At 37.3% G+C, this 15,074-nt stretch overlaps 1 protein-coding gene across 1 annotated transcript in view; it reads right to left on the bottom strand.

Moving 5' to 3' along the window:
• Positions 1 to 15,074, bottom strand: part of LOC122792708 (transient receptor potential cation channel subfamily M member 2-like) — a 68,833-nt gene that overhangs the window by 16,686 nt on the left and 37,073 nt on the right. Inside the window, exons 2-3 of the mRNA XM_044060294.1 lie at positions 8,691 to 8,796; positions 3,102 to 3,206 (exon numbers count right to left, since the gene is read on the bottom strand). Coding sequence (XP_043916229.1) covers positions 3,102 to 3,206; positions 8,691 to 8,796 — 211 coding nt within the window. The remainder of the gene's footprint in view (positions 1 to 3,101; positions 3,207 to 8,690; positions 8,797 to 15,074) is intronic.

Raw genomic sequence — 15,074 nt, 5'->3', positions numbered from 1 at the left:
TCTTGCAATGGTGTGAAGTCCCAGAAGCATTAGTGTGTATATGTACACTATGTACAAGGACCCACTGACACACACAAAAAGTATTCTGACTCGCATAAGGGTTTCCCAGTGGGAGTGGGTGTGCATCAGGGTTCAGCTGGGACCCCAATGCTGTTTATACTGGTGATTGACTATAACAGTAACCAGGCTGAAGAGGAACAGATCAACAAAGCTGCTGTATGCAGATAAGGCATTACAACAGGCAGACTCTAAACAAGAATTTCAGTAAATGGTTGGGAAACGGAATGCAAAACTGAAGGCATCTGGAATGAAACCAAGTACAGATGAGACCAGGTAACAACTAGTGAAGCTAACCAATGAAGACCTTAACAAAAATAATTTCCAATCTTCTAACTGCTGTTTGTAGACACAGAGGTCCAGGAAGAATATTGGTTTCAAGAATGCACAGGGGAGAAGCAAAATGCAGATGACCACACTGGTCATTGCTGTTTGAACAGTTCTCCATGGCATCCTACAAAAGAATCAACAAGGAAATATTTGCAGTGTAAAGACATGACTGTATTTTGTTACAGTGATTCTGGAAGACGCATTCAAAATGGATGCTCTGCAAGTCATGAGAGAAGCTAAGTAAAGAGTTTTGATTTTAGTTTGCTGCAGTATAGACAGGACACAGAAGCAGTCATTGCTTATTATTGGAAATTCAAAGGATTATTGTGTGCCAAAGCAAACACCCACTCTAAAGACCTAAATCTATATTACCATATCAACAGCCCCAGGTAGTATGAAAAGTACGTAACCCAATGTATTCCCAGTTTCTGGGACAGGCTAATCTTGCGTATCAAGCAGATTACTTTCTCAGCAACCTTTAAATCCAGTCTGGATGAGTGGATTGAAAAAAATCACAAATTTTCACTGGACATAACTGAAGAAAGAGTGATTAATGGGAGAGATGGTTAGGCTTTCACCAGCATTAGGTGATGTGACTAAGCTTATCGATGGCCTCATTGACTGTAAGCATACTATAAACCAAGTTTTTTTTTATAAGATTTGATGTCTGTCATTTGTAGATTCCAATCATAAAACTTGATTGACAAGAGCCATTCCTGGTTATCCAGATATACCTAAAATAAGAAACATCGGACTTACTTTTCTTTCAGGAAATTGTAGTTCAAGTTAATTTCTGTCTTGCTCAGAGCACCACATATGTAACAGTATCATATGTGGAGGAAACAGTACAGGAACTCAAGTCCCAAGCATTCAAAAACCTGCCTCGATGACCGGTCAGTGAAGTACTTGTACCTGATTACCGTGTAGCTCATTCAGGTTGCTGGTCACACTCGGACTTAAGTTTGAGGTCAGGCAAGCAGCTGTAGAGAGGGAATGGAGAGAGGATCTTAGGCTTAGGAAGTGCGTGTGTATAGGGGGTAATTGTGTGAGTGGGGGGGTAGGGTTAGGGAGTGGGAAGGGAGTTTTAGGGTTAGCTACCTTGGCAACCCATCTGTAATCCCTGCCCGGGCACTCCAGACCAGGGAGCATTACACACTTCAAGTGTAAATTTACTGTGGTTTATGCTGCTGCTAATGCAAGTTACCACAAGTATCTTTGCCCTGTCTAAAGTCCATATACATAACTAACTAAAATGTGACTTTACCTCATATAATGATCTAGTGTACAACTTTCAATTTCATACAGTTTGGCTTATTCAAATAAATATGTAATGTATAATAAATGTCACTGGTGACAAATCATACAAGTTACTTTATGTACTGGAAACGTGGTAGATCCATCCATCCATAGCCCCCGTTTACCCACTTTTGAACATGGGGTCAGGGTGTCACCTCAATAATAATCTAGATCCAAGATTAACACCATCAGGTGGCTAGCTCGGACACAGTTGTTCTTCCATACCACATACTCGCATGCATACCCATATCTTTGGTCAATTTTGAGTGCCCAGTCCACCTACTGCATACCTTTGGAATGTGGGAGAAAAGTGGAACACCTGGAGGAAACCTACATGAGTACAAGGAGGACATGCAGACTCTGCACACAGAGCACCCCAGCAGTCAAACCAGAGAAAGTCTTGCTGTGAGGTGACAAAACTATTTGCTTTATCACTTGGTAGATGACAGTGTAGAACACAATGCTAACAGCAAATTATAATTCTTTCTTCACCGAATCATATGTAACATATATCCTTTGGGATGTCATCTACACCCAGTATCTACAGACTACTAAGAGGTGACATGAATTTACCACACATCATACATCTCAAAGATGATCAAAGTTCATCCCTGTCCATATTCAAGTCCTTTATCACATGCATGGGTTCCCACAAAGTATCTACGGTGTAATCCCAGTTATTCCCATTAGAGGTAATGTATATTATTCACCATGTAATGGGTAAGGCCAGTCTGTAACCAAATGGGATATGTTATTTTGAGCATAACAAGGGAAATTGGCTATATGTTAAATCTCACTATGTGAGGAAGGGGAACAGAAGCATAAACTTCATAGTATTACAGCAAATATTACAACTCCATAGTATTATATCTTGACTATAACTGAAAGATAAATATGCTTGAGTTTTAAAAAGTTTGCTTTATTTTTTAATAAAGAATAAATCCCAGATTAAGGGAAACAACTTCCATACATTAGTGAGCACCATTCTAAACAGAAAAACTGAAGACAAGGCAGGCATTTAAAAATAGGAATCAAGTCCTTTCCACTCTTCAGTTCAGCTATACTGTGATCAGTGTTAGAAAGTGTCAGGTCTTTCAATATGACATTATGTATTTCTGCCAGCCAATGGTTTACCAGTCATTTATTTGCCAAAATAATTATTCATGAAACTATCACATAAGTAAGATATTTACATAGTCGACATACACAATACATATTGTATCTATTAATTTCTACACAATACATTATTAATTTCTACACAATGCATACAGTATCTAATATTAATTTCTACACAATGCATACTGTATCTATTAATTTCTATGCAATGCATACTATATCTAACATTAATTTCTACACAATACATACTCTGTATCCAATATTAATTTCTATGTTGTACACAGTAGACAAGAACTACTTACCTCTTGACCTCCACATTTTAGCTTCTCATCAATTTCTTCCCTGAGAGTTATATTAAATATTTGTTTAAATCTTCTGGGGAATTTCTCACCAGGTTCTAGGATTCCCTGGAGAAGGGAAAAAAGGCATTAATACAGGTTTTTGCCATGCAGAGCTTTTGTGTAGTAAACATTGTGGACTCTACCAATTGATGGAGAACCCTAAAAGCTGTATTCAGTGATGTTCATTTCTAACTTTCATGATTACAGTCAAAACCTGGCTTCACTTTTCAGGGTAAAGTTAAACAGAGATTTGTTTTGCTGAAGGAGGTTATATAATACAAAAGTATCTATATAAGATGCAAACAACAAATATAAAAAGTGTAGAATGAGCTGGAACTCCTGTTGAAAAACCAGGGATAGCAACTTCAATCCTCAGATTAGTGAGGCTGAAAGTGCAAAATGTGGGGGGCACATAGCTTCCGTGAGATTGTGTGACAGTATGAGGATCACAGTTATGCTCTTCAAGATAGAAATAGAGTATAAAAAAAGAACACACAATACTAAAGTCCAAGGCTTGGTGCCACGCCTTGGAGCATTCCCATACACTGACACACAGTAACAGGTAAGCAGGTAGCTGCGGGAAGTGCAGGAGACAATAGCTTTCAACCTCTTAACACAAAAAATCTGGACAAAGACAAAAATAATGGAGGGATAAAGCCTAAAAAATAGGGACAACTTTTAAATATTGCTCTTATAAACGTAGAAAGTTACTACAATAAAAGGTTTTGTGTTACCATGCATTTTCTGAAGGATTTGAAATCAAACTCAAATGACTGTCATTATTTAGTGAGTTAATTCTTCACTGATTTGCAACAAAAATCACCCCCCCACAAAAAAATCACATATTTAATGAGGGACTGACCAAAAATATCAGGCAAAAATCCGGACATTCTGCGAAAATCTGTACAGTTAAGTATGGAGGGCAAAGCCTCCCTATAAAAAAATGGTCTAATAGAATGACACAGAAGTTCAATATTTGTTTAATTTCCTTGATAACTGCACTTTTTCTGTAGTTACAGACTCAAGTTACTGGACTGAGACTTCCAGGGACTTAGAATACATCTAAAATAAAGCAGTGTAAGAGGACTGCACACGCGGCTTTAAAAGCTACAGCTGAACCGTCCTTTCACTTGTGTTGGAAAGGAAACTGCCATTGTTAGCGGACTACATTTATTTCACTGTGCTGCTAAAATTGGCAAAGCTTTCCACAGGAACCCATATGAACTAGTACAAGTTAGCATAATCCAAATTAAACTATTGTTTCATCTACTTTATCAGAAATATGGCAAGAGATGTTTTTGGATATCAGCACAATTATTTACCTTGTTATCAGGTTTCAAAAGTATAGTCAAATATAACTATCAGTAAAAATTATAAAACTCTGTAGTATAAATGAATACAAATGATGAAAATGGGTTTAATAAAACCATAAATTCACAAACGTGAAGCCATCTAGGAAGTGTGGGTGTGTTAAAATTTTATCAAACCCATTTTCTGCAAATTTTTTGACATTTTCATTCTGATGTAAATAAATCTTCTATAGTTTATTTTAATACAAACCACAATCCACAACTGACTTCCATTTACTGAGCATTAAGCATCTTAGTACCTTAGATAAAAAATTCTTTTGGGTCTATTGTAATATCAAACATCAAATGAGCAGCATGTATTCATCGAAATGCATTTAAGCGAGTCGATAAATACTTTACAGGGCAAAGATGTAGCTGGCCAACAGCACAGTGTTGCCCTTTTTCACCACTGTAGTGCAATCTTGGAGTTGGTATATTACTTAGGGGGGGGGGTGTTATGTTTGTAAGAGTGTGTGTGAGAGCAAACAAATTATTTCCCTGGGAAATAATTTGCTGTTTTGACCGTTCACGAAGAGGCATTCGCTTAAACTCCTCTTCGGTGTTATACTATAGATCCATTCTTTTCACATAATACACATCATTATTTAACCACAACTAAAAGTAACCACTGGATCTTCCATAACAACAATATGTTATACCAGCTAATTAGAACTTTGCATGGTATGCACATTTTAAACCCAGAGGGCTCAGGGTCATTGTACTGAACTTTAAGTGTTTTGCTTATTTTTATTTCAAAGGCAGTTTAACAAATTCTGTCAAGTTTGTTTGTCTCTCTAATACTTTCTGGAAAAAATATGAAGCAAGAGGAACCACTATTATATGTTCTTATTAAAATGTACTGCTTCGCTTCTTAACTGATTTGTGTCACTGCAGCTGTTTCCATGTTCTGATTTCCTAGTCCTGACTTTAAAGAGACAGTTTGCTATTATAAAACAACTGGTAGCCACATCCAATACCATAAATCAGAATGTTTATAGTAGAAATGAAAATCTGATGGGTAATAAGTCATGACGATTAATATTCCAAGCTGTTTTAATGAAACATTCTACAAACATTGCAGCTGTTACATCTGCTAAGTCCATTTTTGTAAGATGATTGAAGTCATCTATCTTGTTGAGATTTTCAAACAATCTAAAGTTACCTTTCTTGTTTGGCTTTTCTCCAGTAGCACATGAAATTCTTGGCAAAGTAATTCTAATATCACTTGTACTAATGGCTATGGTATTTTCAGACACTTGTGGCATTTAATGAAATTTCCCTTTATTAGAGCATGTTTCAGATTACTACATTTGCTAATTCTGGTGTTTTTTCTCCTGATCTTGATATAAAGCTCTAGTAATTATGTGATATACTAGGTAGGATTTGTTTGATGCCTTTTTTCCAAGGGTAAGAAGGGTAAGGTGTTTGATTCTCTAAAGTAAAAGGTGTTTCTTTTGAATCCACAGACGTTGGAACTTTGAATCCGTTACTTTTAATGAACTATATCAGTATAATGTCATTCAATTGACTTGCACTGTGCTGTCAGAACTATCTTGGCACAGAAGGTTACAGAAAACACTGAGCATTATATATTCTTTAACTAGAAATGCATCCTCATAGTTGTGTGCTTGTACCACACTGTTTACTATTCCATTTAGTCGTCTGTACTATGGTTAGATGGCAGATATCCCTCAAAACATTTCAAGGATTACAGCTTTCTATCACTGCTGAGGCACTGTTTGGAAAGGCTGCTTGCTCTCTTATTCAGGGCCTGGAGACTAAGGAGAAAATTAAAGGATGTTTTTGCAACTTCTCTGCATGTTAACACTGATGGTACTGATTCCATGGCATCTTTGTAAGAAATTACCATCTTAAACCTCATATGGATCTAGGCATTTTGGCAATAAATATGCTCAGCCTTCTGCTAAGGATGAAGATGGTCTAAAGGATTTCTAATGTCTTTACTTTACTAATATGGCTGACAACTTTCCTTGAGGAATGGTATACAGGTGTAGTTTCTTAAAAGACAGATTTTGTTTACTTTTTCATTTTTGGTTACTTTTGAGCTTCTTGGGAGTTTTTATTGAGGTGACTTTTTAAGTGCCTATGGAATCTCTCTTCCCTTTGGAAATATCTGCACTGGCACACTATCCCATATAGAAAGGATTGAAGGATATCACACTGTAATGCTGAATAAGGCACTCACTCCACAACCGGTGCTTGACTCCATTCCTGTATCTGATAGCTTTCTTTCTTCTATCTTGATCCAAGGAAGTCTTTTCTGCTAGCTGCTTCATCGTAATGCTTTGGCAGAGGTGTTTTGTACCTAGAAGCTGTCTTTGTAGATTATCCATTCTGGTGCTTGAACAGCATCTGTGAATAAAATGACAGTTTCTGAAGTGTGAACGTAGGCTTGGCTCATGGCCTACAAGGTTGACAACTGCTTGACTGCCTTTTTATGCAACTTTGATGTCATATCTATGCAGACTGTCCAGGTTCACAGTCTAATTGTTGAGTGACGGTGTGCTACCTTTCTCTGGTTTTATGATGTGGATGGTGTTACTAGGCAGCTGGCGCTGTTTTTAGCTTGCTCTCTGAACTGAGCAGGTTGGATGCTATTAGTACCCTTTGTCATACTTGTAACTTTTTTATATTTTATCTCATTTGTTCTGTAGCTTTGAAGAGCTGAAGCTGTTTCCTTTTTCTTAAAAAAAGGTATATTGCATGCCTCTCCAAAGGGTCATAGGATCACTTCTTGTGGGGCTAATGGGAGTACCACTATCTGTGGAAACTGACCAAATTGGAGACTGAGAAGAGGGCATATATTAAAGTTACATCATAGAGTGAGAGGAGAAAAACTGAACATACACAGCACTGTTGAGTGTTTCAGTCAGCGGTATTGACGCTTTCCTTCTCATTAACTTTCTTTAAGACACCATCTTGGATAGTTGACCCATGTCATTGTGTGTCAAAGACCTTAACAGAAACATTCTTAATGAACAACTTACACCAACACTTTGGCACTCAGACACTGACTCGAGTACCATTAGTGGATGCCTGAGATACAGATTCTGAAATGTTTTATGCTCCTTGCTCAAGCAGACATGTACATCTTAGTTTACTCAGCAGATGAAATTCTCAACAAACACACTGCAAATGTATCACAAAAAAAAAACAAGTTTATGATGTACCTGAAAATATCATATACATCACAGGTGGAGAGGAATAGGCTACCAACCAACCTCAGTGGTGCTATATTTCCATTAAGTGGGGACTTGCTAAAGCCTGGTCACTGAAGCAGAAGACAAGTGCAGGAAAGAGGGCTAGATGGATGGAGGGTGACATGGCACATGTATTTCTTCTTCACAGAGGAATATGGAGCTCATCTAGGTGTATCTGTAACTCAGTGAGACTAGATTATTGTTACCTTAGTACCTGTCTGCATGCAGTGCTATGAATCGTCCCAAATCCAGTACTTTCCATTGAAGAATGGGAGGCTAATTGATACCCTGCAGGGAGAGCTCACCCCTAGCTCCCAGGTGAGCTGCACTTAGGCTGACATTTAATTGTGACATCAAGCAGGATCACAGCATAGTAGCCTGATCTGAATAATTTTTATACTGATATCCATAACACGACTACTGACTTAGACGGCTTTCACTTTTCTCTGTCCCAGAAAAAAAATATGTATTTTTTAAATGATATGACGTTTGGGATTGAATCAGCAGTCATTTTCTTGGCAAATTTCCGAGTATTCAAATTTTAGTTTTAAACACTGAACGGGATATGCAGTAGATGTTTAGAAATATGTGGATTCCATAGCAAAATAAGGACTTATAGAGAGAGAAAACAAGCGAACCAAGTACAATTTCCATCAAATGGTCTAGTGACTCGTTTTTACCTAAAATTTCACAGCAATATTCATCTTGATCATTTAATGCAAATCTAAAAAAAAATAATTGCCTATCTTCCATTTCCAAATAGAGTGATGTCACTATTTTGAACACCCTCATACTGTTATTATTTTCCCTGTACACAGTGTAATTCACCATGTCATTTTCTTTTCTTACATAACGGAAGTGTTTCTTGATTCTACAAAATCCAAGCCATCGTTCACTTCCAGAATCTTTGTAAAGAAACTTTTGCTAACTATGCTAGTTGGAAATGTAAACTATTTACAAACCATTTAAATGCAACTTACACCAGGTAATGATGAATGCTCAGAAGCAGCACGCTTCACAGACAGAAACTCTAGCATTTTCTTCCGTCCTTTTTTAAGAACTATGCCATCAGAGTCCCTCTTCCAGCTAATGGGGATAAAGATTAGAATTTAGATTAGCAGTGATGACATCATTCAAATGACACCAAGGTGTTAATATACTACAGCTCACATATAGATTTCCTTCCTTTTAGAAGAAACAGATACAAGATTATTACATTCTGTATTGCAACAATCAATTCCAATATGCCGCTTTTTACGAAATAAGAATCAACAACAAAGGCAGTGAATTTGTTTTCCACTGCACTGTACTAATAGGCATACTCTTCACATACTGATCATCTAGTTATTCAATATATTGCACTTCATGAAATATGGAGGTGAAATACAGTGTTATTTCATTAAAATAAATAATCCTACTTCATTGTGCAAATGCTGCTTTTCTATAGTACATGCAGGTGCATGGGCTGCATTTTTACACACTTTTTGCCTATTTCTTTACATCATATAACCATCTGCACCTCTCTAACCAGTCTCTGAGTACTTGTAGCATACATTCATTTTGAGAGGTCATGTTATACCCAACAGCCTATCAAAGAATATAAAACAGTATGTTGATCCCTAGAGTACAAAGATATATGATAGTTATATTTAAATTCCAGTGAATATACACCTCATGGAACCTACTCCCTATCCTCCAACTCTGTCATAGTCAGCATTCAGACAACAGTGAGAACTGAAGACAGCTTTCTAAATTGAGGGGAAAATATCTGCAGAAGTAATTTTATTAGTCTGTGGGTTTGGACCGGTGGTAGTATAATGACACGAGAAAATGCTCCAGCCACAAAAAATATGCATTTCCTCCGTGCAAGATGACTTACAAAACTCGAACCATTAGCTCCAAAAATCTAATCTGCCCCTTTTTCTTCATTAGCACGCTCCCAGCTGACCATCAGCTACCAGGCTGCTCCATTTATCCTAAAGTGTCCCCAGGATTATCCACCAAATGGGTACTTCACAAGTGATGTGCTGGGCAGGGGAATGGCGTGGAGCAGCCTGCAGTATCACATATGCTGGCTGCATACATGCCAGGGAAAGAGGAGGGGAGAATTTTTGTTATGCCATAACTGGAAAGAGTTAATGACATCACACTCATAAGAGTACACAAAGTCAGCTAGCTCCATTCCTCCCCTCTAGTACATTTGTTTTAACAGTAATCTGTTGGAGATGTGACCTTATTATGAACACAAATTCCTTCTTCCTTGAGTGGCTGAGCCCTCCCTCTCCAGATCCTCTAGCTCCAAGCCATTAAATGATCTTTAGTTATGTACGTCACAGTAAAGGTTCCTTCCCACTACACTATGGAGCCAGACTAATATGAGTTATTCTTTGCCATGAGTGGGATAGCAAAGAAGCCTGAAAAGCTGTAAAGTGCTACATTCTTGCATACCACTGGGGGTTACCTTGAATAGCTTTACTTTAATAAAGGGAAGACAAAATATCGCTGAAGTCTTAGAGCTAATACTGATATAGGAAAAGGTGATAATCACTCACCATTTGTTCTTTACAAAACTGCAATATTATACAAAGTTGTTTTGTGAAATGCTAATGACTAGAACTAACAAGTTAATTTGGCAAGTTGCATGATTCTCTTATAGAATAAATTAGCTTTTATATATATATATATATATATATATATATATATATATATAGAGAGAGAGAGAGAGAGATGTAGGGGTGTGTGTGATGAAATAAAGGACTGAGAACTGACTTATCAAAATTGAAGTGTGTGCAATGCCAAATTACTGAATAAACTGTTAGAACAACTAAAATGCATGTTGCAGAAAGACAATGACAGTAAAATATAAAAACTAAAAATAAAGTGCTGATATTTGCAACAATAAGGTAACTATAGAGAATGCAACTTGCAATTGCAATTCACTCCTCAGTGTTGAAGGTGCCGTCATAAACATAAGATTTAATCTACATTTAACTAATACCATAAGATCTGTGATAAAAAAGCCATTTTACAAGGATGTACAAAAAGATAAGTAGTTCAAAAGAATCTGCATGCTGCTAAGCTGAAATTTGAACATAAATTGCTAGATCGTTGGGGAAAAATTACAAAGATGAATGCTGAAACCAGAGAGAGGAACAGAGTCCAATATTTTGTCTAGACCCGATTTTAAATGAGTGTACCATCTTTAATCAGAAAACCAAAAACAAAGAAAAACCATTGGTGTAAAAACATTGAGACACCAAACATCTAAACCAAATAACTTTTTTTTGCAGGGGACAAGCCCCTCTGCACGCACACAACATGTTAATTATATATACCAACTCAGTGATCACTTAGCAGTGGGGAAAGTGCAAATTTATACCCTTGCTGTACTGTGAGCTCACACAAAGTAATGCCAGCATTCTAAGGTCATACGACTATTTGGTCACTTGTGCTGGCATTACAAACTAACTATTCTGAATGTTTCCCTTTTAAATCATTAGGGTTATTTGATATTGATGTGCACACTGTTAATTTTGGTCACTTTATTGACCCATCAGGTCAGAGACTGCTGACTGGCACTTAAGTTAAGATTCATACCACAGCATTTGTAAATAAAGTTAATTTTCATAATATTTGGAGTCATTTGACATGGGAGAAACTAGGATGGAAAAAATTTCAGAGCGTAAAATGAAGAAGTGCATGCAGAACCAGACAGACAGTCAGAGATGTTCGACTACTCACTCAGCTACTGCACTGGTAACCTTCATGACTATACCAATTTACAGACCTAAAGGTTCACTAGGAAAATATTATATAGAAACAAAAGCCAAAACAATGCCAGTAACAAGTGTTCCAAGATTAAGAACTGGTAGCAGTCAGAAATAAACCACAACAGTAACTGGGGCAGAAGAAAGATTAGGTGTGATTAATAAGCCACGAGATAACCAAAAGGATGAATAGTATGGTCAATGTTGTGGAGATAAAATTTTCACACACTGATCCACAAGATCCGAGCAAGAAACAGAGTGCAAGAGATTAATCCTGATAAAATCACTTAAGCTAGCAAATCTAGGAGACACTTTCACTCTGATACCTTCCCTGTGGGAGGAATAAAGACACCTTGTTGAAGTTTCAAGCAGTTTGCTCAGTTAAGTAGGTAAATGGATGAGTGTTTGGAACAAGAACACTCGTCCATTAATCTATTTAGCTGAATAAACTACATGAAACTTCAACAAGGCATACTTCTCCCACAGGTAGGGCACCAGAGAGTGACTCTCCTAACTAAAGTGATTTTACCTGGACAAATCCTTTCTATTCTGTTTCTTGTTAGCCCTTTCATCCTCTGGCTCACAGGTGGGATACCAAACTTGACTCAAATCTTCTGGATTATATCTAAAAAGGAACCAATATTGTTTGCTTAGTCCAGAAGAAATTGTCCCAGCTATATGAAATGCAAAGTTCTTTTCAGTGCAAAATACACATTAAGGTATTTGATATATAAAGCAGGCTACAAATTGCATGCATCTGCTTCACTGTTGGGAAGGTAGACCCCTTATATGTCCTTTTGACTTTTTACCAATAACACATACTGACACAGAATTACTACACAGGAAACGGAAGGCTTGGAAGGTGTTGTAAAACATAACAGATGATCAATTAGGGTAGGTTGAGACTAAAGAAAAAACAGACAAATACAGCTGCTTAATAGCCTAAGGCAGCATAACTTCAAAGAGAGAGAGGCATACATAAAATAAGTAACAACTCAGGAAATCTGTGTGTGTGTGTGTGTGTGTGTGTGTGTGTGTGTGTGTGTGTGTGTGTGTGTGTGTGTGTGTGTATATATATATATATATATATATATATATATATATATATATATATATATATATATATATATATATACGCACACACACATATACATACATACACACACAAGCACACTTTTGGTTTGTTGGAATTTATTAAGCCCTGGACTCAGAGCATGAAGTACAGTGATTCTAAACCTACAATTTCCTGCTACAGATCATGCCATTGCAGAGAATGCCATTTTGGTCAAATAATTGCAAAAAGTTAAGAAAATATGACTTTTCCTCTTCTTCTTTCAGCTTTTCCCAGTCAGGGGTCACCACAGTGGATCACCTGTCTGCTCATGACTGGCAGTAGAGTTTTACAGTGTTGAGTTGCCAGCCCAGTGCCCAACCTTCCATGAAAGATGCACACACACACACACACACACACACACACACACACACACACACACACACACACGCACACACACACACATGCCCAGGGCCAATTTAGTGTGTCCAATCCACCTACAGCATGTCTTTGAGATGTGGGAGGAAACTGCAGCACCCGGAGGAAACCCACGTGACCACAGGGAGGACATGCAGACAGAAGGAACCCCAACTGAGGATCAAACCAGAGAACCTCTTGCTGGGAGATCACGCTAACCACTGCACCACCATGGCTGCCCAAATTATGAAAATAAGACTGCAAGTCAAAAAAAAAAATACTCCTACAACCACACTGTAGTTCTGTCATCATTTTCATAGAAAACCTCTAATGTTTTCCTACCCCAAATATACTGCATGATGAGTATAATAACGCTGTATATATGCCTACCAAATGCAACATTATCGGTGCAATCATATTGATCTGCCTTGGTCCTTTCCAATATGGGTGGGTGCAACTTCAGACATGCCTATAATCAAATTATTTCAAACAGGACAAATAATATATATATATATATATATATATATATATAATCTAAATGGTTAACAGATCTACAAGGATCATTGGTAGATTAAGAGTACCTTGGGCAGTTTTCTAGCTATAGAGCACCCACCACATCAGCTTTTTTAGGCCAACCATTCATTGTCTGATTAAAGACCACTTAAACTACTATCATAATTCACCAATGTCTGTACCCATCATTTCCAGCCACTTGACAATGTGCACCTCAAAATGTCTGTGATAAAATAACCATAGTAAAGTATTCCAATCTGCTTTACATGCATGCACCCCAGTCCTGCAAATCCACTTTAATGACTAACTATCAAGAGAGCAGGGTAAGCCATTTTCAACCACAGAGAGCCACACCACCCAACAATTATATTGTCAATATTGGCTATGTATATAACACACATCTGTTTACATGATACTAACACAGCAGGGTCAGGCTTTCTCATCTGCAATCAGTCCCCATACCCAGAAAGAATAACCCCATTGTTGACTGTGTGCACCTCAGATATCTACTTCTGGAAAAATAAATAAATCAATAAATAAATAACTAAATAAAATTATAGACACAATTCTGTATTTCAGATTTGTTTCATACCCACAGTTGCCCACGTATTCAGACTTTTTTCACACATATGCACACTGATCAGGTTAAACAATCTGGCTTTGGGAGACTAAACAAGAAAACAAGTTAATTTCATCCATGCATAATCCCCAGCCTCCACCCAGCAGTTACAGCCATTTTCCTGTATAACCCTCATCTGTGTGCGAGACAGACTTAAAATACTGTTATAATAATAAAAGTTTTGCATTAGCAAATATTTTCTGAAGAACATGAAGTCTGAAACGGATACATGTGTCACTTAGCAACAACAATCTTCAGTGATTTGCCAGAACAAAAATACATTTTAAAAACCTAAAATATGAGGTAAAAGCCAGGGCATTCTGTGAACTCAGTGACAGCTAACAACTATGACATTTCAGCTTTGTTTCACATGCACAGTGGTCAGCCCACCAAGTATTACAAGTTATTTCTCACAAATTAACATTAACTCTGCAAAGCCAGATGATTGAGTAACCAAGAGGGTAGTTTACTTGCATCCACATACAACCACCATCCCCACCCAGCAATTGCATCTACTATGCTGTATACAGTCCACCTGACAGTGACAAATAGTAAATTTCAAGCTATTTGGGCAAAAAAGTATCAAACTCCAATATCCAGTATTAAAAACTGAGTGCAGTCCACAGTAATTTTCCAGAAAATAAATAATATTATGACAGACTAGAAAAAAAAATTGAGGAAAGTCATGGACATTCTACAAAATCAAAGACAGTTCAGGATGGAGGTATGATGAGGTGTTATCAGGAAGAGTTGAGGGCTAGAATAGCAAAAATTACTTGCCTAATACAAGGCTCATATATCAGCTAAATCAGACAGCTAAATGCAAGTCCAGCATGCATCAATCTATTCTGAGCACCATCACAAGCATTGCCTTATACTGTTGAGTGACAAACTTCATAAGAAATGCAGTGCTGCATGTGTTTTAGCAAATTTTATCACCAGAGTGTAAGAAAATACTTGATGTGATATTTGCATTTTTTTAAATTCTATTTTGGAA

The sequence above is a fragment of the Protopterus annectens genome, chromosome 2.part0 (assembly GCF_019279795.1).
Source record: "Protopterus annectens isolate FY-2018-M chromosome 2.part0, PAN1.0, whole genome shotgun sequence".
In the NCBI taxonomy this organism is placed as follows: Eukaryota; Metazoa; Chordata; order Ceratodontiformes; family Protopteridae; genus Protopterus; species Protopterus annectens.
The sequence above is the reverse complement of the archived record's forward strand: the minus strand, read 5'-3'. Positions and strand labels throughout refer to the sequence as shown.